Source organism: Heterodontus francisci, chromosome 7 (genome assembly GCF_036365525.1).
Source record: "Heterodontus francisci isolate sHetFra1 chromosome 7, sHetFra1.hap1, whole genome shotgun sequence".
Taxonomy (NCBI): Eukaryota; Metazoa; Chordata; class Chondrichthyes; order Heterodontiformes; family Heterodontidae; genus Heterodontus; species Heterodontus francisci.
Window position 1 is genome coordinate 19,895,320 of NC_090377.1, and position 27,318 is coordinate 19,922,637.

The 27,318-nt window shown below is 42.0% G+C and overlaps 1 protein-coding gene across 2 annotated transcripts in view; it reads right to left on the reverse strand.

Annotated features, from left to right (window-relative positions):
- The window catches only part of LOC137371882 (contactin-associated protein-like 5), a 761,481-nt gene that overhangs the window by 649,110 nt on the left and 85,053 nt on the right, over positions 1-27,318 (reverse strand). For both annotated transcript variants that reach the window (XM_068034863.1, XM_068034865.1), the window contains exon 3: positions 26,082-26,266. In XM_068034863.1, coding sequence (XP_067890964.1) covers positions 26,082-26,266 — 185 coding nt within the window. The remainder of the gene's footprint in view (positions 1-26,081; positions 26,267-27,318) is intronic.

Sequence of the window (27,318 nt, forward strand, 5' to 3'; positions counted from 1 at the left end):
GTGAAGATGGAATGAAATGAGACGTCGCTCTTGGCTGGCATACGTTGTCCAGGCCTCGCTGCCGTAGAGCAAGGTACTGAGGACACAGGCCTGATACACTCGGACTTTTGTGTTCCGTGTCAGTGCGCCATTTTCCCACACTCTCTTGGCCAGTCTGGACATAGCAGTGGAAGCCTTACCCATGCGCTTGTTGATTTCTGCATCTAGAGACAGGTTACTGGTGATAGTTGAGCCTAGGTAGGTGAACTCTTGAACCACTTCCAGAGCGTGGTCGCCAATATTGATGGATGGAGCATTTCTGACATCCTGCCCCATGATGTTCGTTTTCTTGAGGCTGATGGTTAGGCCAAATTCATTGCAGGCAGACGCAAACCTGTCGATGAGACTCTGCAGGCATTCTTCAGTGTGAGATGTTAAAGCAGCATCGTCAGCAAAGAGGAGTTCTCTGATGAGGACTTTCCGTACTTTGGACTTCGCTCTTAGACGGGCAAGGTTGAACAACCTGCCCCCTGATCTTGTGTGGAGGAAAATTCCTTCTTCAGAGGATTTGAACGCATGTGAAAGCAGCAGGGAGAAGAAAATCCCAAAAAGTGTGGGTGCGAGAACACAGCCCTGTTTCACACCACTCAGGATAGGAAAGGGCTCTACCTTTTTCCTCTACCTTCATAATTATTCCACATTAATGGACCCTATAATTGTTAGTTATTTTTTCATTTCAAATCACTTGAATATGTATATCAAAACCAAAGGAACAAATGTAGGCCATTCAGCCCTTCCAGCCTGTACTGCCATTCAATTAGATCATGGCTGATCTGTACCTCAACACTATTTACCCACCTTTGATCCATTCCTTTGACATTCTTTATCAACAAAAATCTATCGACCCCAACCTTGAAAGTTTCCAACTCACCTAGCATCTAAAGGGAGAGTGTTCCAGGTTTCAATCACGCTTTGTGTGAAGAAGTGCTTCCTGATTTCACTCCTGAAAAGCCGAGCTCTAAGATTGTGCCTTCTTGTTCTGGATTCTCCCACTACAGGAAATAGTTTTACTCTATCTACCCTGTTGAATCGTTTTCTGATCATTTTAACTACTGGAATTATATCACCTCTCAATCTTCTATACTCAAGGGAATAAAAGCCAAGATTATGCAAGCTGCCTCATAATTTGAACCTTTAAGCACAGGCATCATTCTAGAGAATTTCTGCTCTACCCCCTCCAAGGAAAATCTATCCTACTTGAGTTGCAGAACAGAATGCAATAGATGGGGTCTGACCAAGCCTCTATACAACCCAAGCATGACGTCCAGACATTTGTATTCCAGCCTTTGAGATAAAGGCCAACTTTTCTCTCGCCTTTTTGATCTTGGCACGTCAAATGTTATATCCCAGGGATCAGACATATGCCAGTCCTTGCTCTATGAGGTTAGCTTCCATCAAACTATTGAAGTTTACAGCACAGAAGGAGGTACATGACAACAGTGGCTACTCTTCGAAAAGTACTTCAAAGGCTATAAAGCACTTTGAGACGTCCTGAGACCATGAAAAACACTGTATAAATGCAAGACTTTCATTGTTTTTAAGATGAATCCAAAACTAATCCCAATGGTCCTGCATTCTCCCTATAGCTTTGTATATTCATCTACTTCAAAGGTTTATCCACTTTTCCCTTAAAAGATCTCTGCCTCAACCATTTCCTGCAGCAAAGCATTCCATCCTCAACGACTTTCTGTACAATTTATCCCAACCTGTCAGTGACAATTTTAAATAGATGCCCTTTATCACTCGTGCCCCGAGATAAACTAGTATTTCCTCATTTGCCATTTTGAGATGCTTCAACATTTTACAAAGTTACATTAAATCTCTTAACTAGCTTTCTGCAGTTGAAATGTTCCTAGTATCTAAAGTGTTCCAGGATAGATTACGTTATTGCCCCATTACATCTTAACTTCATTTTCTGTGTCCTCACTCTATGGCCGGGATTTTACAGAGCTCCCAACGTTGGGCTCCGGGGTGGAGTGGGCAGATGATCAGTCTGCCAAGAGGGCCAGGCCCAATCTTCCCAGCAGTGGTGAGACTCCATGGCGGGAAACCCCCCCCACCCCCCACTCCGGCCGCTTGGCAACAGGACCCAAATTAAAATATTCAAATTAGCAGAATGCAGACATTTAAATAAAAGTAATTCCAATCTTGCCGTTGGGCTGTGATCTTCTGAGTAGCAGCCGGCACATGCGCCATCACTTTCCCGTCTGGGAAAGCAGGCACCACAGTGGTGGGGAAGGGGTGATATTAAGATTTTTAGTGTGGGGACTGGGGACACAGTCAAATTTAAATCACCAGTGTAGGGGATGGTGGGAAGGGGTGACCTGTGCACTTTGTTCAGTTTGGGAGGGGGAAACGTCTGTGTGGAAGGTAAGTGTTTTGGGGATGGGCGGGGGAAGAGGGCAAATAATGAACTTTATTGCTATTCGGGGGTGGGAAAGGGGTGGCAGATTTTTAATCAGTACAGTGGGGGGGGGTATAATTTAAAAAAATTTAAATTAGCCAGTGGGGCTTTAAAAATGGCACCAGCACCTGCAACCGGGCAACTGACGCCATTGCCGGTGTCAGAGAGCCCGCCCCCTCCACATGATTGGGGGGGGTGGTGGCCTCACTGGTGGGCCACTGCAAGGAAGATTGCAGTGGCATGGCGGCACGCGGGCTGCCATTTTTTACACCCGCTGCCGCTCCTGGTGGCAGGTGCACAAAATCCAGCCCCAGGTCTGCAGCCTCCTGTAGCTCCACAACCTTCCAAGAACTCTGTGTTCCTCCAACTCTAGTCCTTTCCTTCACCTCAGTATTGGCTACCATGCCTTGAACCCTTTATACCCTAAGCGTTGGAAATCCCTCCCCCAACCTCTTTGCTTTTCCACTTTTTGCTCCTCCTTTAAGATACTTTAACTGCTACCTCTTTGGCCAAGCGTTTGGTCATCTGTCCTAATGTTGTCTTCTTTGGCTCAGTGTCAATTTTTATCTGATCATGTTCCTGTGAAGCACCTTGGAGCATTTCACTCTGTTAAAGATGCTTTGAAAACACAAGTCGTGGTGTTTAAATGACTGACTCCATTGGAGGATTGAGCGGGAATGAAATCCAAAAGCAAGGCTAAAGAAAGTAATGTGGGAAGAAATGTCTAGGATGTAAGGGGCCAGAGTGTGCTGCGAAAATAATGGTGAGATTAACAGCACTCGCCGTTAATTACAAAGAAATCAGACAGCAACATCTGGCAACTGGATGTACGCAGTTAAGCACAGAAATCAGGAAGTTATTGCCCAAGATGCTTTGAACGGCATGAGGTTTCTGGACTTCTCTCAGAGATAGGAGCTGGAGCTTGTCCATTCCAGTCTAAGTACCGTTTTAAAAGTGTGATAACTCTTAATTACAGCCAAACAACATCTCTGGCATTGAAAATTAACTGTTATAGGTGTGGAGTCTCACTCCTTCAGCTTTTAATTACTCAGAGATCAAAAAAATAACACATGTAAATAAAAGGGTTTTTTTTCTTTTACTTTGTTGTTTCTACTTTTCTCTCTTAATCCAATCTTTTTTTCCCCCTCTCTTTATTCCACTTTCTGTATTTGATTTCACATTGAATTTACTACTCACATTTTACATTTCCTGGTTCAGACTCTGCGCTGTTTGTTAACAATTCTTCAATTTGATTGGTTCAGGAGATACATGGTTGCTTCGCCTGTTCACACAGGTCCTAGATGCACTGTGGAGGTTTACAGGAGCTAAAATCCCATAGAAAGTCTATGGACAAGTGTAATGAACGTCTGGTGCCCTTCTTTTGCCACGGAGAGCAAAATCTAGCCCAAAGTGTTTCCCAATATCATTGCTGCCACGTTACATTTCACGTAATTAATGGAAAAATGATTAGAGCTGGCTATGTAGATTTCATTTCATGTTAGAAGCAGATGTCCTGTGGCATCTTTAACTTGCTGATATCACAGCATTGATGCTTATTACTGGAAATTAAGCCTTTTTTATTCTTTCATGGGATGTGGGCGTTGCTGGCAATGTTAGCATTTGTTACCCATCCCTAATTGCCCTTGACAACTGAGTGGCTTGCTGGGCCATTTTAGAGGGCAGTCAACCACATTGCTGTGGGTCTGGAGTCACATGTAGGCCAGACCAGGTAGAACGACAGATTTCCTTTCCTAAAGGACAGCAGTGAACCAGGTGGGTTTTTACAACAATCAATGATAGTTTCATGGCCCCATTAATGAGAATAGCTTTCAATTCCAAACTTTTATTAACTAATTGAATTTAAATTTTACCAGCTGTCGTGGTGGGATTTGAACCTGAATCCCCAGGGAATTAGCCTGGGCTTCTGTATTACTAGCTCAGTGACATCACCACTACGCCTCTTATAGCATGTTATCATCATGCTGTCAATCAGCACTGCTGTTCATGCCAACCATTTTAGAGCTCTAATAGCTGATCACCACCATGGTTTTAGGGGCATTTCTGCGATAGACATCAAACCACTCCCTTCAACTCTTTTTTCTGTAAAACAAGTAAGGTATATTTATGCATCAAAGGTCTGTTCTCTTTACGAGACAGAGCGAGAGAAACAGAGAAGGAATCTGTTTCTGTTTGGGACATCCCCTCTTACAAAAAGTAGGTAATTCAGGAAAATCAGGTCCAGGGTTTGACTGCCTAGATTTTTTTCTCCAATTTGTACTGGATTTTTAATCTAATTTCTTGCATTTCTCAGAGATCACATTGTTTTGGGTGGAGTGGAGAAAGTATATCTAGTGACATGGACTGCAGTGAGTCAAGAAGACGGCTCACCACCACCTTCTTCAGGGCAAATAGGGATTGGCAATAAATGCTGTCCTAGCCAGTGACACCCATATTCCGTGAAAGAATAAAAATATTCACAATTGTGTGGGACAGACTGGATAGATTAGAATGTCTTTACCTGTCCGTCATTGCCCGTTTGCTTGTAAATGAATAGTGTGGCTCTAAATCTTCAACCAACTGCTAAGTGGATGAATCATCAAGAACATGAACATTCATTAAAATAATTGAACTTATTAAAAAACACATTTTTAAAGAATATGGATAATACATATGAACAGAACTTGATTTATGATTGTGTGAGGTACAAACATTACATTTTATCTGTCCTAGTTTAATGTATTTCATTTTTCATCCCTTCCACTTTATTCTCACTGGGGCATACACTATCTCAAGCTGCAAAGCATCGCAGGTAACCTGGTCCTTGCTGACAGTCTCAGTAGCTTGCAGTTATTTATCATCAACAACAATGTACATTTATATAGCAACTTTAAGACAATTTAAACATCTCACGGTTCACAGGAGCATTATAAAGCAAAATCAGACACTGAGCTAGATAAGGTGATATACGGGCAGATGGCCAAAAGCTTGGTCAAATAGCTAGGTTTTAAAGAATGTCTTAAAGGAAGAAAGAGAGGTAAGAGCTTTAGGGAGGGAATTCCAGAGCTTAGGGCTAGGCAGCTGAAGGCACAGCCACCATTGTGCAGCAATTAAAATCAGGGATGCTCAGAGGTTAGAATTGGATGAGTGTAGATACCTCGGAGAGTTGTAGGGCTGAAGGAGGCTACAAAGATAGGGAGGGGCTGTCACCTAAGAACGCTTATTGTGTGGGTAATAGACTAGCAAGCAAGAATTAGGAGGAAGAATCACAAGGAGAATTGCAGAAGGTTAGGTCAAAGAGAAAGATTTCGAAGAGAACTTTCAAATTTTGAGGGGAAAAAATGTAATAAGGGATTTTGAAAGTGAATTTCAGAGTGCTAGCATGAGATAGCTGATGGGGAAGTTTGGGAAAGGAGAATTTTACAGTTGGTCACATCAGAATTTGGGAAATGGGTTTGGAGTAGATGACAGTGGGCCAAGCATGTGGAGAAACTTGTAAAAAAAAGGCAAGGAGTTTGAGATCAATACATTAAGAATTGGAGAGGCAACCTACTGTTCATAACATCATTTGTAGATTTTAACTGGCTGCTTGACCTTTACATCACAAAACACACAGGCCTCACATTTCCATTAAATTGCACTGGTAATATTCCCAAAATTGCCAAACCACAATAGATCGAGAAATTTCAAGCACAAGTCACGCAAAATGCAAATAGAGTTTCCGCAATCTTTTGTGCTGGTTTAAAAACATAGTGCTGGAAGCTGGCCCCACCCACACAAGTGGCCAAGCCCCCTAGATCAAATAATCACTCTGGCAGGTTTCTGCTAATTGTGTCTATTTGTGATCCTTCAAGGAAGCTCTTACAATGCAGTTTTTTTTTTAGGTGCAATTAGGCATTAATTGGTGCCTTTTAAATGTTATTTTTTAGTTTACTAAGAAACTGACTGCTGTACATCAATGGAACAAGTAAATGCTTCTGTAAAGCTTTTTAAAAGTCATTTTCAACTATTTAAAATTAGATTACTCACTTTTTTAGAATTTTTAAAAATTCGTTCTTGTATCGTTGGCAAGCCCAGCATTTATTGGAGTATAATGTGGGAAAATGTGAGGTTGCCCACTTTGGCAGGAAGAATAGAAAAGCTGAATATTATTTAAATGGAGAGAAACTGCAGAATACTGTAGGTGGTGGTGTTTGCGTGCATCTTCTAGGTGGTAGAGATCATGAGTTTGAAATGCGTTGTCAAATGAGCCTTGGTGAGCTGCTGCAGTGCATCTTATAAGAACACAAGAACATAAGAAATAGGAGCGGGAGTAGGCCATTCAGCCACTCAAGCCTGCTCCGCCATTCAATAAGATCATGGCTGATCTGTCCCAGGCCTCAACTCCTCTTTCGGGCCTGCTCTGCCTAACCCTCGACTCCCCCAAGATTTCAAAAATCTGTCTGCCTCCTCCTTAAATACATTTAGTGACCTAGCCTCCACAACTCTCTGACGTAGAGAATTCCCGAGATTCACCACCCTCTGAGAGAAGAAATTCCTTCGCATCTCAGTTTTAAATGTGTGCCCCCTTATTCCGTAACTATGTCCCCTAGTTCGAAATTCCCCCACCAGTGGAAACATATTCTCAACATCTACCCTGTCAAGCCCCTTTAAAATCTTATATCATTCAATAACATCACCTCTCATTTTTCTAAACTCCAATGAATAAAGGCTTAACCTGTTTAACCGTTCTTGATAAGACAACTCCTTCATCCCAGGAATCAGTCTAGTGAACCTTTTCTGAGCTGCCTCCAACGCTAGTATATCCGTCCTTAAATACGGGGACCAAAACTGTACACCAGGTGTGGCCTCACCAACACCCTGTTCAGTTGTAACAAGACTGCCCTACTTTCAAACTCTAACCCCCTAGCAATAAAGGCCAAAATTCCATTTGCCTTCCTAATTACTTGCTGCACCTGCATGCTAACTTTTTGTGTTTCATGTACAAGAACACCCAGACCCCTCTGTACCACAGTATTTTGTAGTCTTTCTCCATCTAAATAATAATCTGCCTTTTTATTCTTCCTACCAAAGTGGATTACCTCACACTTTCCCACATTGAACTCTGTCAAGTTTTTGCCCACTCACTTAACCTATCTATAACCCTTTGCAGATTCTTTGTATCCTCATCACAACATGCCTTCCTACCTATTTTTGTATCAACAGCAAATTTGGATACACTACACTCTGCCCCCTCCTCCGGCTTTCCAACCTGAAAAAGACCCATTGATCCCAACTCTCTGCCTTCTGTGTGTTAGTCAATCCTCAATCCATGCCAACACATTACCCCCAATACCCTGAGCTCCTATTTTGTGCAATAATTTTTATGTGGCACCTTATCGAATGCCTTCTGAAAATCCAGATAGACTACATCTACTGGTTCCCCTTTATCCACTCTGCTTGTTATATCCTCAAAGAACTCTAACAAATTTGTCAAACATGATTTCCCTTTCATAAAACCATGTTGACTCTGTTTGACTGCATTATGTTTTTTTAAATGTCCTGCTATTTCTTCCTCAATAATGGACTCCAGCATTTTCCCAATGACAGATGTTAAGCTAACTGGTCTATAGTTCCCTGCTTTCTGTCTCCCTCCTTTCTTGAATAGGGGTGTCACATCAGCAGTTTTCCAATCCGCTGGTACCCTACTGGAATCCAGTGAGTTTTGGTATATTATGACCAATGCCTCCACTATCTCTGCAGCTACTTCTTTTAAAACCCTTGGATGCAGGCCATCAGGTCCTGGCGACGTGTCTGCCTTTAGTCCCATCAGTTTGTCCAGCACCTTTCCATTGTAATAGAGATTGTTACAATTTCCTCCCTCCCACTTACTCTTTCTTCATCTATTATTGTTGGGATGTTTATAGTGTCCTCCACAGTGAAGACCGATGCAAAATATTGGTTTAACTTATCTGTCAATTCCCTGTCCCTTTTAATAATTCCCCATCTAATGGTACCACACTTACTTTAGCTACTCGCTTCCTTTTTATATACTTGTAGAAGCTCTTACTGTTTGTTTTTATATTTCTTGCCAATTTACTCTCATGATCAATTTTCTCCCTCTTTATTAGTTTTTTAGTCATCCGCAGCTGGTTTCTAAAAAAATCCCAATTCTCTTGCATATATATATGGTATATGTAATACATGTAGTGTTTTGAAAATTGCATTGTGCATTTTGTTCACTTGAGGCTACCATATACACACACACATGCCAGCAAAGAAAAAGTGAAAGTAAAAAGAGAATAAAGAAAAATCCATTGTTATTTCAACAGCATGCTGTCTCTGCCTCACATCATTTACTAAACTGGGTTGAACCTCACTCCAGTCCCGAGAACATCGCAGCACACATAGGAACAGGAGTAGGCCATTCAGCCTGTTAAGCCTGCTCCACCATTCAATTAGATCATGGTTGATCTACCTCACTGCCACTTTCCCATGCTATTCCCATACTCTTTGATGTCATTTGTCTCCAAAAATCTATCAATTTCTGTCTTGAACATGCTCATTGATTGAGTTTCCACAGCCCTCTGGGGTAGAGAATTCCAAAGATTCACAACCCTCTGAGTAAAGAAATTTCTCTTCATCTCTGTCTGAAGTGGCTTCCCCCTTATTTTGAAATTGTGTCCCTGGTTCTGGACTCCACAACCAGGGGAAACATCTTATCTGCATCTACCCTGTTTATCCCTTTAAGTATTTTGTAGGTTTTAATGAGATCACCTCTCATTCTTCGAAACTCTAGAGAATACAGGCACAGTTACCCCACTCTCTCTTCATAGGACAGTTCCGCCATCCCGAAAACAAGTCTGGTGAACCTTCATTTCACTCACTCTATGGCAATAATATCCTTCCTAAGGTAAGGGGACCAAAGGTAGGGGCGGCACAGTGGCGCAGTGGCTAGCACTGCAGCCTCACAGCTCCAGCGACCCGGGTTCAGTTCTGGGTACTGCCTGTGCGGAGTTTGCAAGTTCTCCCTGTGATCGCGTGGGTTTCCGCCGGGTACTCTGGTTTCCTCCCACAGCCAAAGACTTGCAGATTGATAGCTAAATTGGCCATTGTAAATTACCCCTAGTGTAGGGACGTGGTAGGAGAATTGAGGGAAGGTAGGGATGTGGTAAGGAATATGGGATTAAATGTAGGATTAGTATAAATGGGTGGTTGTTGGTCAGCACAGACTCAGTGGGCCGAAGGGCCTGTTTCAGTGCTGTATCATTCCATGACTCTAAAAAAAAACTGCACACAGTATTCCAAGTGTGGCCTAATCAAGGTTCTATACAATTGAAGCAAGACTTCATTATTCCTGTACTCAAATCTTTTTGCGATAAAGGCCTTCTTAATTGCTTGCTGCACCTGCATGTTAGCTTTCAGTGACTTCTGGACAAGGACACCCAGGTCCCTTTGTACATTTACACTTTCTAATCTACTACTTAACAAATGCTGTGCACATCTGTTCCTCCTACTAAAATGGATAACCTAACATTTTTCTACATTATATTCCATCTGCCATGTTCTTGCCCACTCAAACCCCTGTTGAAGCCACTTTGCATCTTCCTCACAACACCCATTTCCACTTATTTTTGTGTCATCTGCGAACTTGGAAATATTACTTTTGGTCCCCACATCCAAATCACTGATATATATTGTGAACATCTGGGGTCCAAGTTCTGATCCTTGTGGTACCCCGCTAGTCACAGCCTGCCAGCGTGAGAATGGCCCGTTTATTACTACTCTGTTTTCTGCCTGTTAACCAATCCTTAATCCATGCCAGTATATTACCACCTAACCCTTGTGCTTTAATTGTGCTAACCAACCTCCTGTGGGGGACTTCATCAAAAACCTTCTGAAAATCCAAGTATACTACATCCACTGACTCCCCTTTATCAATTCTGTTAGTAACATCCTCAAAAAACTCCAACAGGTTCATCAAACATGATTTCCCATTCATAAATCCACATTGATAATGCCCAATCAGATCATTATTATCCAAGTTCCATTTATCACATCCTTTAGAATAGATTCTAGCATTTTCCCTCCTACTGATGTAAGGCTAACAGGTTGGTAGTTTCCTGTTTTCTCCCTCCCTCCCTTCTTAAATAGTGAGGTAACATTTGCGACCTTTCAATCTGCAGGAACCGTTCCAAAATCTATAGAATTTTGGAAGATGATCACTAATGCATCCATTATCTCCATAGCTACCTCTTTCAACACTCTGGGATGTAGAATTTCAGGTCCTGGGGACTTATCAATCTTCAGCCCCATTAATTTCTCCAATACAACCTTCTTACTAATACTAATTTCCTTCAATTCCTCATTTTCCCTAGTCCCTTGGATCTCTAATTCTGGGAGATTTCTTGCATCTTCCTCAGTGAAGACAGAGGCAAAGTAATCATTTAGCTTCTCTGCCATTTCTCTATTCCTATTTATAAATTCTCCTGACTCTGCCTGTAATGGATCCACATTTGTTTTAGCCAAATGTTTCCTATTTATGTACCTATACAAGCTTTTACAATCCGTTCTTATGTTTTTTGCTAGTTTACATTCACATTCTATTCTCCCTTTCTTTATCAGTTTCTTGGTCCTCCTTTCCTGTATTCTAAAATCCTCCCACTCCTCAGGTTTACTACTATTTCTGGCAACTTTATAGGCCTTTTCTTTTAATATTATACAATCCTTAACTTCCTTTGCTAGCCACAGTTGACTGCCTTTACTTTTGGGGCTTTTGTGCCTCGAAGGAATGTACAGCTGCTGTAAACTATGTAATGATTCTTTGAAGACTATCCATTGTCTGTGCACTGTCATACCTTTTAATGTAGTTTCCCAATCCACATCAGCCAATTTGCCCCTCATACCTTCATAATTTCCTTTGTTCAAATTTAACACCTTCAGATTGAACTACCTCACTTTCAAACATAATGCAAAATTCCATCATATTATGACCACTCATCCCTAAAGGTTCTTTTACAAGATTTTTAATGAGCCCTTTCTCATTACATAATACAAGATCTAAAATAACCTGTTCTCCAGTCGCGGATCTGATCATTGCCGATCTGATTGTAACCTTGACTCCACATTCCCGCCTATCCCCGATATCATTTCACCTCCTTACTTATCAAGAATCTATCTACCTCTGCCTTAAAAATATTTAAAGACTCTGCTTCCACTGCCTTTTGAGGAAGAGAGTTCCAAAGACTCACGGCCCCGAGAGAAGAAAAATTCTCCTCATCTCTGTCTAAAAATAAGGGGGTGCCCATTTAAGACAGTGACCCCTAGTTCTAGATTCTCCCACATGGGCAGCTAATATCATAGGTGCATAGTGCAAAATTATCCTGTTATCACAATGCTTAAAATAAGTAGATTAGAATATCAAAACAGGTTTCTTGGGAGGGGTAGGCCATTTAAAACTGAGATGAGGAACATACGATTTAGGAGCAGGAGTAGGCCACTTGGCCCCTCGAGCCTGCTCCACCATTCAATAAGCTCCTGGTTGATCTGTTTGTAACCTCAACTCCACATTCTCGCCTACCCACAAACTCAACATGGTCTCTGAGATCTGGTCAAATCCACACATGCATTTAAATCCACCTGTGCTTTTAATCAGTGAGTAGTAACCTCTTGAAGCCCAACTGTTGCAAAGTAGGTGTTAGTTCTCTTAAGCAAAATAAGCAAAGTAGGAAAATATGATTTCTTCCCTCCAGAATTAACAATTTGTTAACAAATTTTACTGCAGCATGCAGATATGAGATTTCTGAGAATATTATTCTGTTTTAATTAATTAAATAATTTTAATTCTAATTAAATATCATTTTAGGTATTGGTCTTTATGAAAGATTCTACCTGGTTAAGTGTTGAGTGTAAATATGGCTCAGTGATAGTGCTCTTATATCCAAGTTCAAAGATTGTTGGTTCAAATCCTATTGCAGAACCTAAGGACATAATCTAGATTAACATTCCAGTATTGACTGCAAGTGATCTGCACGTCCGAGGCTCTGATACAACTTAAAACTAGGGTCCCATCTCTCCTATGGAGGGATGTATAAGATTCCATGACTTTTTTTTTAAAGAAGAGCAGGGAAGTCTCCTAGTATTCTCCCCAACATTCATCCCTCACATAACACACCAGAACAGATCAACTGGCCATTCATCTCACGGTTTGTGAAATCTTGCTGTGCATATATTAGCTGTAGTGTTTGTGTACAAAAAAAAAATGCTTGTACTTCAAAAATAAAGGCACCAATTGGTTGTGAATTGCTTTAGGAAGTCTTGAAGATGTGAGAAGTGCTATATTCTATTTCCTTTTCAAATAAGTTTGTGGCAGTGTTTATCCAGTTTAAACCTGGAGGAGGATAAAGAATTGGTTGAGAAAGAAACAGATGCTGCTAGTTAAAGGGAGTCCCTAGGGGCTGAGCATCTACTGTTCAGAATCTACATGAACAACTTGGATTCTGAAACAAATGCAATTTAGTGAAACCACTGATGTTATTGAACTGTGGATGAGGAAAGAGTTCAAAGCCACGCAACTATGACCAACATAAAACCTAGAAGGAATTTGGAGATGGACATTCAATACAGATAAAGGTGCAAAGCATTACTTATTCGAAGGAAGAATGGCAGAAATACTACAGTTATGGTGAATAGCAGAGCGGCTGAATGAGGTCCTCAAGTGACCTGGCAAATTTGACATTGCAGAGCAGTAATCAGCAACAACTTGCATTTTTGAAGAATCTTTAACATACAGAAGCCTCTCAAGACTTTTCTTAGAGGCAAAGATGGATAGCAAGCCAAAGAATGTGCGATGACCAAAAGCTTGATCAAAGGTTTAAAGCCGTCTTAAAAAGGATACTAAAGAGGTGGAGGCAGAGGAATTCCAAAGCATGTTGGGTAGCCAGCTAAAAGCACCAATATAAATGGTGGGTTAAATGGTTTGGCAAAGAAGATCAGATTCAGAGGAAGAGAGAGAGATCTGGGGGAGTTGTACGGCAGGAGGAGCTTACAGAGATAGGGAGGGGCAAGGCCATGAAGGGAATTAAACACAAGGATGAGAATTTCAAATCTGCGGCATAGAGGGACTGGGAAATAATGTAGGCAGGCAAAGACAAGGCTGATGAGTGAACAGGACAATGCAGAATAGGATGTACGCAGCAGAGTTTTGGATGAACTGATGTTTACGGAGATCAAGTGCTTGGAGGCCAGGCAGTAGAGCTATGGAATAGTTGAGGCTTGGGTTGGCAAATGAATGGAAAAGCATTTCTATAATAGATGGGAAAAAGCAGGGGCAGAGGTGGGTAATGTGATAGCAGAGAGTGATTAATACCTGGAATGGTACCTGTGATGGAAACATAATATTTCTGGCTAAGATGAACAAGGTGGGCCAAATAGTCTCCTCCATCCTTACCTGTGTTTTCTCTAGTTAATTAACTAGATAAAGTCAGTGTCCTCTCAGGATTAGTTATAAATTGTCAGATTTGGAACAGGACGACAGGAATGACCCAGAGTGAATCATCTGCTGACATTGCATCTCTTCTTGGAGGAAATGGGGGAGCATAGGGGAGGTGAGGGGAAGGAAATTCTGTCTTCTGTTTGGCATCTGCCAACATGTCAGTATTTTGTTCTGAATTACAAGCATGATCCTGTGCATTACCATGCCATGTGTTGTACTCCCAGGTGTCCTGGCACAATGTTGCCTTCATTTAAATAATAAACATGCTTTTTTCCACTAAAATATCCATGATTATAGATGGAGCAATTTACATCTTGGAGTTAGACCAGAAATCTCAAGGACCACAATCACTCCTAGCATGCATAGCAGAGTTAGATATAGTTATAATTCTATAAGCCCCCGAGTGTAAACTGCAATCATTTAGGCATATATATCAATACATTATGCTAACTGTATAATTTACATGCACAGATTGAATTAATTGAAGCTTTTCCTCTGCAATTCAAACATGGAAAGCTCTGTTATTCTGAGGTTGTTCAATTTTATTAGATTTACCACATTTATTGATGCAACTAAGGTTTAATTAGAACAAAGATTCCTAATAGTCTGAAACCATATATTCTGAATTTAAAAAAAATCTCAACTGTATATCTGTGCTACTGCAAGAACAATAAATCAATAAAATAGTTGTGTCTCACTGCACTATGAATGATTTTGTCTTCTTTGTTAACACTATACCGGCTGTGAATAAGTCGGTTTACCATGCAGTGCAGACATGCAGTGGCAGATTACTTTTGTGCCTTTTTTTAAACTTGCAGTTCATAAATTATTTAGAAAGATGGCACTTACATTTACATATCACAACTTCAGGACACCCCAAAGTGCTTTTAAAGTCTCGTCACTGTTGTAATGTAGGAAATTTTGTAGACTTGCTAACAAATGGGAGAGATAGAAAAGTCTCTGGCAGCCAATCCTACATACTCAAGTAACAACCAATCCATGTATTAGACGCCACCTTACTTTCTATCAAACCTTCGTTCCCCCGGCTTGAAAAACAGTACATGTCCCACCTATAACATACCTCATCTGTCACTGGGGCTCCCCACAGAGAATGGGACATTAGATTTTATTGTACTCTGACTTACTGGTTGTACACAGAACCAGAGCAGGAGACCAAGAGCCCCCAGAGAGATGGCAATGTGAGAGAAAAGAATGGCTGATTGAGCACTGGAGATGTGAGCACTGATGGAGAACCAAGAGACAGAGGATTGCGGCCAGCCAGGAACAGATGGCACACTCCCAACAACAAACTATCATACCAATCATCAAAACAACTTGTGCATCACCTACCTCTGACTTTTAACCCCCCATGACCTAAATTTCTAGTCTCATACAGGAATATATACTGTCACGATTTCAATACTAATTAGGCGGATGAGGAATTGACAATAGAACGAAATTCTCATTAGTACAAATATAATATCCAATTTAAAAAAAAACTCTGCTTGAGCAATTTCCAATTTGTATCGTTGTGTAGTTGTCTTGAATGGTCCCAGTGAAATATAAAAATAAATCTGGTGTGCAGCAACACCAAAAAACAATTCACACATAAAGCCCAAAGTGCCACCAGGAATTTTGAGTTCAGACGTAGATGTTCAAACATGAGCCCTCAGCATACAATCGCAGTGCTGAAGTGATTAATAATCAATCTCCTGCTTCGTGCAAAAGAAATGCATGCTTTAATGTTCTCACAAAAGGTTTAATTTTTCATTTAATTCTGCTTGAGTAGTTATTTATAAAGCATTTCAAATCTTCAAGTAAACTGCAGCTTATCCTCAAATGTTAGACTTTAAGATTTAAATGCACTCTGGGCAGTGTTTGCATTGCTCAAATATGTAGCTTCTGCTAAACTGCAGCTTCTTATAATCTATAGCATTTTTCAAATTGAGCAAAAGCATGAATCGTTTCTTGAAAAAAAAACACTGGATTATGCATGGGGCAAAGATCACAATAGGAAGTTTTTTTTTAAAATCCCATAACAATTGGTTTGATAAGGAAGCTAACAAAACATAGAAGGTGCATATAAAAACAAGAAATGCTGGAAATACTCAGCAGGTCTGGCAGCATCTGTGGAGCGAGAAGCAGAGTTAACGTTTCAGGTCAGTGACCCTTCTTCAGAACGCTTTCTGAAGAAAGGTCACTGACCTGAAACGTTAACTCTGCTTCTCGCTCCACAGATGCTGCCAGACCTGCTGAGTATTTCCAGCATTTCTTGCTTTTATTTCAGATTTCCAGCATCTGCAGTATTTTGCTTTTATTTTACAGAAAGTGCATACATTTCTCTGAATTAGTGATTCAAGAAAATAAGGAATTGTAATGGTGGAGTAATAGGTTCCAGCTTAATTGTATTCTTCCCTGACAGGTGTAAGGCAACATGAGCTTAAATCAGCCTGCACTAATGTTCAATTCTTTCAGAAAGAATATATAGAAGGCACAATGAAAACCTGTAGCAAATCAATCTAACAACTGGGACTGTTCGGTAAAGTAGCTGAGCACTTTTATCATGAGTAGTTGGATCAAATTCAACCAAGAATGACAAGTGCACTGATCCTAACAGTTGTCTGCAAGGTTTCTGCAGGAAATACTTTCGGATAGTTTCCTACCAGCTGGCACTTGGCAGTAATTAGAAGCCTCAAATGTGGCTTTTGTGGAATATTGAAACTATCAGAATGGCACAATAGTGCACTCACCAATTTTAAAATTTTAGGTCTTCAAATTCCTCCATGGTCTCACCCCTCCCATTTCTGTAAGCTTCTCCAGCCCTCCGAGATCTCCGCCCTCCTCCAATTTTAGCCTCTTATGCATCCCCAATTTTCATCACTCCAACATTGGTGGCTGTGCCTTCATCTCTGTAGGCCTTAATCTCTGGAATTTCCTCTGATATCGACCCTCCTACCAGGGGAAACAGTTGTTCCTTATTTACTCAATCAAAACCCTGCAAAATTGTGAACACCTCTATTAAATCTCCCTTTAACCTTCTTGGCTCCAAAGGGAATAATCCCAGCTTCTCTCGTCCCTCCACATAACTCATGTCCCTCATCTCTGGTACCATTCTAGTAAATGTCTAAGATTTATAATTTATATATTGATCTAAAGAAGGGAGAGTCATCTTTAAGACTTAGAAACTTGTAAATAAGTTGCCGCAAAATAACTTGTTTGTTAATTTCTCCCCCTTCTTGGCATAACCTGACCCTCTCCATGCAATGGCAGAGAATGCTCATTATTCCACACCCTCTTAATTCTTATTGATAGAACTGCTGCTTCTAAGCAGGCATCTGAGATCAGAAACTCACCATGTGACAAACGATGGACACCAAAATGGTGCATCATCTATCTAGAGGTATGCCTGCAGCTTCAAAGCAAAATATTTGCCTCTGTGTTTTTTTTTTGTCTTGCCCATGTACTTGATCAGGAAACTCCAAGGTGCTGAGATGTATTTAGCTGCAGCTGCAAACTGCATCTGTTTTGTCCCTTGGCATATATCCAAAGCCATCAATAATTCATCAATTCAGTAGCGGTCCAGTGCATGGTTATTTTACAAGCTGACGTCTACTCTGTGCGTGCACCACACAAGAATACAAAAGAAACACAGTAACTAAACAAAAACATCATCAAGTCTACAATTTGCGCCATTATTCAGCCCTGAGTTCAGGATGTAAACATGACTAATTTTCTTCATTTCATCCCAAACTGATCTCTTTTTAATGAATCAGGAATTGATCCTTTCCCTTTTAGATATGACAACTGAACCATCATTCACTGCTCCGGGAAGAAATTATTCCAAAAGTTGATGGCAATGCATCATCTAGTATTGTACCTTGTTGACAGTTAACATGCGAGAGTCTTGCGACAGCAATTGAGCAGGAGTGACGGTGGCTGACAACTCTTTTCTGTTGGAATTTTCCTAGTATGTTGTGTACTTGATCTCTCTCTAGGAATCTAGCAAGATGTGTAAATCACATTTCTCTGTTCAGCCTAGACTGATTTTCTAGTAGTTTAATTCATGTAAAAGAAAGAGAAAAAGCTTTGCATTTGTATATCCCCAGACACTAAATTCTGCCATTTTTCACACAACTGAATTTCACAGACCAGAATTGGATAAATGACCAGGAAATGTGTTTTGCCATTGTTTTGAACAACAGGTGATTTTGGAACTATGGTTCCCAAATGTCTCTACAACTGGGCATCTCCTTGCGTCATGTCTGTGTCTGTTGCAGACTAATTGATAGAGATTGATTGCTATGACTGTGTAACATCTCCATTATTGTTATATCATGCAAATACCAGGATGACAGAATGACAACTAGATGAACCTTTGTCCTTTATCGTCTACCAATTCATATGTTTCAATGTGAGGGAGGATTTTGCCCAGGATGCTGGTCAAATATTGTATTCAGCTTTTAGTCGTGCCATGAGATCTATAACAGCCACCTGAACAACTAGAACAGATGGATGGAGCCTTGTGTTAATGTTTCATCTGAACAATGTCACCTCTGACAAAGCAGCACTCCCTGAATACTGCACTGGAGAGCACATAAAACTAGCATGAAACAAGACTTTAGAATGGGACTGTGAACCCCAGACTTCTGACTCAGAGTCAAGAGCACAACCGAGCATTTGGGTGCAGTTCTGTCTCCAGGAACTAGTCACTGGATCACTTCAATCTCTGTCAGGTAGTTTGGTGGAAAATATGATATATTTGATGATGATTCATGAATGCAGCATCTCATCTGTACAATATCAGAACTATCTGGGCAACTGCCTAAAACAGGTATTGGGATTTCTGCACAATGTCAATCTGGGGGGACTTGATCAGATTTTCCAGTTGTGGGTGTGGCCTAACCAGTAGAAACCACTGGAATAGTAAATCTTTTCCCAACTTATATAGGGGAGATGATGGCACAGTGGTAATGTCACTGGACTAGTAATCTAGAGATCTGGGCTAATGTCCTGGGGACATGGGTTCAAATCCCGCCATGGCATCAGGTGGAATTTAAATTCAATTAATTAATAAATTAAGCAAAAAATCTGGAATTGAAAACTAGTCACAGTAATACTTTTATGGCACCAGTGACTGTTGTAAAAACCCATTAGATTCACAAATGTCCTCTCGGGAATTAAATCTGCCATCCTTACCTGGTAGGCCTACATGTGACTCCAGACCTACAGCAATGTGGTTGATGCTTAACCGCCCTCCAAAATGGCCTAGCAAGCCATGCAGTTGTCAAGGGCAAATAGGGATGGGCGACAAATGCTGGCTTTGCCAGCGACGTCCATATCCCATGAAAGAGTATTTTTTTAAAATCCAGGAGGACTGGGAGTGCATAGCTTTTGGAGCACAATGACAAAAATAATCCCTCTGTCAGAGCTATGCAAAGCCAAATATAAGTTCCTTCTCTTGCTGGGCACCAAAGTGAAAATATCTTGCTTAAACAGGTTTCTTTTTTGTACAACCAAACTGCATGGACATAGTGGGCTGGATTTTACAGACCCCGGGCTTCATGGCAGAGGGTCAGAAAATGCCTCTGAGAGAGCCACCACGCACCTCGACACCGGGAGGGCCCATCCCAATATTGCTGGCGGCGGTGAGCCTCGAGGTGGACTCCCGGCTACTCTGTAACGGGACCCCCATTTGCATATTTAAATAAATTAAAATGAATGCATTAATTACACTTACATCCCCGCCTGAGTTCCCGTTCCGATCTTCGGCCTGGTGGCCGGCACTCCCGTGCCATCGGATCCCCATCCGGGGGGGACGATGCGGAACACTTGTGGGAAAAGGGGGAAGGAGGTATGTTTCTCAGTGTGTGGGGTAGAGTGGGGGGGGGGGGAGGGGGGTAACAGAGTCAAAGTAACATCATTGCTGTCAGGAATGGTGGGAAGGGTTTGAGGTTAATGTTCATGCACTTTGTGGGGAGGGGAAGATCAGGTGGACAAGGTAAGTGTTATGTGGGGGAGAGGGCAAGTAATTAATTGAATTGTTATTGCAGGGTGGGAGAGGGGCAGAAGAAAAGTCTTCATTTATTTTTATTTCCTTGCGCTTTAAATATTGAAATTTAACAGTAGGACTCAAAGACATTTAAAAATGGCGTCAGCACCTACGCACAAGCAGCTGACGCATTGCCGCAGATGGACAGTCTGCCCCCTCCACATGATCAGGGCAGGGTGGGGGGGGAAGAGGGTGCTCGCCCCAGCAATTTACTTGAGCTCTTAGGATCGCGGCAGGTCTACAACGTGCGGCCCACGCAGGCGGGCTGCCATTGTTTTTACATAGAAACATAGAAAATAGGAGCAGGAGTAGGCCATTTGGCCCTTCGAGCCTGCACCGCCATTCAATACGATCATGGCTGATGGTCCAAACTCAGTACCCTGTTCCTGTTTTCTCCCCGTATCCCTTGATTCCTTAAGCTCTAAGAACTATATCTAACTCTTTCTTGAATATATTTAATGATTTGGCCTCAACTGCTTTCTGTGGTAGAGAATTCCACAGGTTCACTACTCTCTGGGTGAAGAAATCCCTCCTCATTTCAGTCGTAAATGGCTTACCCCATATCCTTAGATTGTGACCCCTCGTCCTGGACTCCCCCGCCATCGGGAACATCCTTCCTGCATCTAGGTTGTCCAGTCATGTTAGAATTTTGTAGGTTTCTATGAGATCCCCTCTGATTCTTCTAAACTCTAGTGAATACAAGCCTAATCGACCCAATCTCTCTTCATACGTCAGTCCTGCCATCCCAGGAATCATTCTGGTGAACCTTCGCTGCACTCCCTCCATAGGAAGAACATCCTTCCTCAGATAAGGAGACCAAAACTGCACACAATACTCCAGATGTGGTCTCACCAGGGTCTTGTATAATTGCAGCAATTTTGCCTGCTGCCGATAAATTTCAGCATGTTATCACAGAACACATGGTAAGGAAAGGATTGATAAGACTGTCCTGAATTCTGCTGATGTTATACTATTATTGATTTTCATCTATACAGTAATATTCATAACCTTTAAATCAATTTAAAGTACCATTGAATTATTGAAGGAGGGTTGGCAATGCAATTTGTTTCGTCACATCAGTAAGCCTAATTAAAGGACAAGCCAATTCATACAGCAGAAAACTTTATAATCAGTTACTAACAAGTGCAGGAAAAGCTAGTTAGAACATCTGGTTTGATTGTTATTTGGTACTATTCCATGTCAGACGGACTTATAGTTAAATGTTTCACTTCGTGGAATTAGTAATTATATGTAACAAGTGTGAAACTTGTGATAACATATCAAAGTAGAAGGGTTTGTACCAGTCTACAGAAAAAATAACTTGTTCAAACTAAAGCAATTGATGAGGGGGTAAATCAATTAAATCCTCCCTCTGTGGAGTTGAATTATGTAATGCAGAATTGGGTAGATTGGCACGTGGAGAGAATAAGAGTAATCTATAAAAATTGGCTACAAATACAAAAACAAAATACTGCCAATGCTAGGAATCCTGAAATAAAAACAGAAAGTGCCGGAAAGACGAGGAGGCCTGGCAGCATCTGCAGAAAGAGAAACAGAGTCCGGGGTTTTATGTGGCCCTCTGGGGTGGTGGAGGATGGCAGGAAGTTGGGCAACGGGTGGTGGGGAAATGGGGGGTGGCAGAGGAACCCCATTGCCTCCCCGTTACCAAGCAATCTTCCTGGGGGTGGAATAAGCCGATGATGGCCTTCCCGCCCAGAGGCCAATTGAGGTCCTTCAGTGGCCTATTAATGGCCAATTAAGGGCCTCTTCCAACCGCCAATAGGATCTTAGCAGTGGGGGTGTCTCTGCCACACGGGGAGGATGTCTTGTAAAAGAAGCACCCTCCCTGCAGGCATGGGAGCGGTGGGGGGTGGCGTTGGGGGACCCTCACCTGGGAGGACGCTCGCCAGGAACCAATTTACCCCCCGGAACACCCCCTCCCCTGGACAGCACGACCACAAACCCCTCCCCACGCAATGGCATTCCAGACTTGCCCCGGCGACCCCGCTTCACTCACCTTGGGTCTGGGGTTCCGGCACTGGGCCTGGGTCCGAGGCCTCTGCAGCACCGGCAATAGCCACCACTCCCGGATGCGCTGCCTATACTGATTGTCCAGCAGCTCTTGGAGGCGGGATCCCAGTCTTTAAGACCGGAGGATCGCTCTGGCAGGGTGGGGGAACGAAAAGGCAGAGGAGCCTTTTTGGCCCAGTGCCGGGAGCCCCACCCCCAATGCAAAATTCAGCCCAGAGTTAACGTTTCAGATCTATGACCTTTCATCAGAATGGTTAACTCTGTTTCTTACTCCACAGATGCTGTTAGACCTGCTGAGTATTTCTAGCATTTTCTGTTTTTATTTCATACTGTATATAAAAATTGGCTGTTTGTAATGAGCATTTGGATTTGATTGAGATCTAATCAAACTTGTATATCAAGCTCGGAACTATAACACGTTTGAGTTGCTCAACTAAATCCGTAAGGATTAGTCCTATGCTGCTTTTAAGTGCATATTTAAGTACTGTATACTTATTAAATCTGTGGCACTTGATATTCAATGTTTACAAACCCTATTGATTTGAGGAGTAAAGTAAAGGTAAGCGCACACTTGGTATTTCCAATGACCCTGTACTAACTGACATTTAAAAATACCTACCTGAAAGGGGGAATATGAACCTTCATTACAAGGTTAATTGTTGTGCTTTCAAGTACAGTTTGAGTCAGTGCACAGAATATTGTACCAGTGGGAAAATGCAAGCTTTTTTCTATGACTTTACATAGCTACATTTCATAATTAATGGTTTTAGAATCCAAAGGTAACCGCGCACTGAAAATTTAATAAATGTTTTTTCTTCACCCAACCCATAAGCAATTTTAAGTATGCCTCTGTGAAGGGTTTCAAAGCATTTTTCTACAGTAAAGGTGCTGCATACAATGCACAGTAATTTGATAAATTGCTGTTGAATCCCGACTCACTCTAAATTTCTTGCATCATTACTACACAATCCTTTTGTGTCATACAAATGCTAAATGCCACAGATAACAACAACTTCCATTTATATGGTGCCTTTAACATAGTAAAATGTCCCAAGTTGCTTCACAGGAGCGTTTTGAAACATAATTTGGAACCGAGTCTCACAAGGAAATATTAGGGCAGGTGACGAAAAGCTTGGTCAAAAAGGTAGGTCTTTTAAAAAATTCTTTCATGGGGATGTGAGCGCCACTAGCAAGGCCAGCATTTATTGTCCATTATTAATTGCCCTATTGCTCGAGAAGGTGGTGGTTAAGGAATGTCTTAAAAGGAGTCAACAGAGATGGAGAGGCAGAGAGGTTTAAGAAGGGAATTCTGCAGCTTACAGCTGAAGCTACTGAAGACACAGCCACCAATGGTGGGGAGAAGGAAGTCGGGGATTGATAAGTAGCCAAAATTGGAGGGTTGTAGGAGGTTACAGAGATAGGGAGGCTTCTATTTAATTAATTCACAGCGCATGGGCATCGTTGGCAAGGCCCCATTTATTGCCCTTGAGAAGGCAGTGGTAAGCCACCATTCTGAATATAATTGAGTGGCTTGCTAGGCCATTTTCGAGGGCAGTTAAAAGTCAACTACATTGTTGTGGGGCTGGAGTCACATAGGCCAGACGGGGTAAGGATGGCAGATTTCCTTCCCCAAAAAACATTAACAAGCCAAATGGGTTCCTGACAATCCTATAGTTTCATGGTCATCATTACTGAGAGTAGCTTTTTATTCCAGATTTATTAACTCCTTCGATTTAAATTCCCTAGCTGCTGTGGTGGAATTTGAACTTATCTCTCCAGATTATTAGTTTTGGGCTCTGGATTACAAGTCCAGAAACATAACCATAATGCTATCACACCCCATTTCTGATTTTCCAGAAATCAGTAATTTGGTGCTTGAAGAGTTAGTTCTATTGTTGGCATGGAGGCCACTTTTTAAAATGCTGCTTTAAATAAATTTAAAAGAAATCAGTCAAAAGCTCATTGTGTAGTCTAATAATTGAAAATGGGACTGCCATCTCTTCTCAGTCCTTTCAACAACACCTCCCCGCTTTCATTCTTATCACAACTGTGATCAAGACTGGTGCAGCATACTTGCTGTTGCTTTGCATTTTCAGTAATGGCCATGAAAGCTTCATCAACTGAAGGGTGAAGATTCACATCCAAATATTGTGCAAAACAGTGGGGAAAAATGTGATTAAACTCCAGATTCTCAGTAAATCATTTCTCAAAAGTCATAGGGCTGGATTTTACTTCAGGTGGACGGGATCTGCCCACCAACGTAAAAGTCGGTGAGGAACCCGCTTCCCCCCCCGGCCCGGGATCTGTCCGCATTTTACGAGTCCCTAGACTATAATTGTTCCGGGCAGGAGTTCCACTCGCTTGAGGGAGGAAGTCCCGCCTCATTGAGTTGTCAGCCAATCATCGGGCTGGCAGCTCTTAGTCCCAGCAGTGCCATTGGAAGCAGTGGCTACTGCTGGTACTGCAGCCCAGTTGAGGACATGGAGCCAGGAGTGCAGGTAGGTTTGGTTTGCTTCGCCGGGGGTAATCAGTCAGGCCCCGGCGAGGCAAGGGCGGTTGTTTGTGGGGAAGGGGTGGGGTGGCTTCTTGGGTCCTGGGAGTGACTGAGGAAGTGGGGGTGGCCCTCAATCGGGCACCCTGTTCCCGTTTGTCAGGGCCCACCCCCAGGGCACTGAGAGGCTGCCAGCTTTCACTGGATGGCCTTTCCCGGCTCCAGGATGCCCTCTTGCCATGGGTAAAATCCCTGTGGAGGCGGGCAAAGGCCCTTAAGTGGCTGTTAATTGGCAACTTAAGGGCCTTGATTGGCCTGAGGCGGGCGGCCCATTTGTCGCCCCCCTCCCCGCCCTACGTAAAGTGGTGCGGAGGCGGGAGCGGGTCAGGAAGGCCTCCCTCTCCATTTTATGTCACCCCCCCTCCACCATCCGGCTCTCTGGGGTGGTGTAAAATTCCGGCCATAGTGTGTTGTTTTCAGCATGTTTGTGACCTTCTTGAATAGCCAACTCTAGACAGTGATATTCAACAGCTACGTGTATTTATTTCACACCTTTAACATAATAAAGGCACTTTGCAGGAGCATTATCAAACAAAATTTGACACTAATCCACATAGGGAGATATTCGGGCTGATGACCAAAGGCTTGGTCAAAGAAGTAGGTTTAAAGGAATGTCTGAAAGGAGGAAAGTGAGTAGAGAGGCCGAGAGGTTTAGGGAGGGAATTCCAGAGCTTAAGGCCCAGACAGATGATGGCATGGAATGATTAAAATTGGGGATGCTGTAGCGGCCAGAAGTAGAAGAGAGCAGATATCGCGGACTAGAAAAAGTTGCAGAGATAGGGAGAGATGCAACATGAAGCGATTTGAAAACAAGGATGGGAATTTTAAAAATCGAGGCATTGCTTAATCAGGTGTCAGTGTAGATCAGCAAGCACAGGGGTGATGGGTGAATGGGATATATATTATTATTAACATATAAATATAGAGATAAATATTAATATGCAAGTGGCAAGAAGATTCCTGGGGAGTGTTCTTTTAATCAATCCCACCATAGGAATTCTCATACTATGTCGCCATGGTTAGAACATCACATTTTGACCACGTCAAAAGTACATATTTTGACAAAAACTATTTTGAGTCAGCCTAAGAATCTGCAAGCATGTTCGTTGCAAAAAGATTGCTCTTCATTGTAATCAGAATGATTACAGCATGACTCCTTAGAACAAGGACACGAGAGGACTCATGTAAGAGACAGCTAGATTCTATTATAGGAAGGTGTAAGGGTTGGTACTGTAGAAGGATGGAATCAAATGGCCAAAGTCCTTCTTGATCCAGATCTATTTTATGAAGTTTCAATATTTACTAATACATATTTTGAGGTTATAAGGTAACTTAAGATACTACAATTCATAAGCTCCGTACAGTCCCACACGTCTAACTTCCTGTATGTTATGAATGGTGAAAAGTCAAAAGGAAATACAGTTGTTGGCTACAAGTAGCATAACGGTTACAAATTAAAACAGATTTTTTAGAGATGCATGTGGAAATGATCAAAACTGAAAGCATTGTGTCTTTCATCATGATAGATTAAGAGTACCTCATAATCAATATCCAGATAATCAAACTCTCCTTTGGTTCGAAAGTGTTGTGTGTGCTTATCCACAGTGAAATTCACTTGCTTGTTGTAGCGTTCAATTGTAATGGAGTGCCAGTGCTGATCGTCCAGCAGACTCCCCAACGTGACCGAGGTGTGACCATCAACAGATCGTAGCTTTGCATCACCTAGGGTATACCAAAGGAAACAAAGGAGAATCTTTTTTTAAATGATATTAAAAGGAGATTATACACACTAGTAACCTGAAAACAAGATGATACTGGTAATGCAAGAGTGTATTCTTGTATAATCAGGTCAAAAGCAGCTGTATTATAATACATATCATATCTTTTGACCATTATAGATCAGTTAATGGACTATTCAAGTGTTTAGGTGCCTCTTTGTGTAAGCTGCTTGCGGATCTCAACTTTTGACCTCCTCTATGTTTTTCTGGGCATTTCTTCATCAGTCCTATCAGAAAGGCTTCTCCTGCCAGATGGTGCCAGTTCTTGCCCTGCCAAGAGTGTTGCAGTGGACCTGTGGTGCTTCGCACTGGATCACACCTTGGCCTGACCCCCTACTCCTCTAGCACTTTCTCTTCCTTCAAGCATCTCACCTGTTCCACCCCCTCACCTCTCTTTCAAAGTCATTGTTCTCTACCGCCCTCCCACATACAATAAAATTTTTCTCACTGACGTATCTTCACTGCTTTCCTCCCTCAGCCTCTGCACCAAATGAGTTCTCATCGTCGGTGATTTCAACCTCCACCTCAACTCATCATGTTCTCTCTCCTCTGGTTCACTGGTCTCTTATCCTCCCGAAATTTCTCCCTCCACGTAAACTCCCCAACCCAAATTCACAACCACTCCCTTAACTTTGCCATCTCACGTGGTCTTGCTAGTCCCATTGTATCAATTACAGATATGGTCATCTCTAATCACTTCCTTGTATCACTTACCACCCACATCCCCCTTCCAGGCCCCAATCCTACCTCCTTCTATATCTGTCTCTGGAAAAATTATCCCCCAATTCACATACAACTGCACTTTCAGAATCCCAACTGTCCAGCCTTTAGCCCTCCATTTGCCTCAATATTTCTGCAGCTACTGATTTGCTCAACTGCACCCTCACCTCGACCTTTGATGCCCGAATCCCCAATAAAACCATTATTCTCTCTCTCTCACCCTGGCCACTCCTCCAGTATGACCCTCATCTCTGCTCCTTCAAGTCTAAGACATGC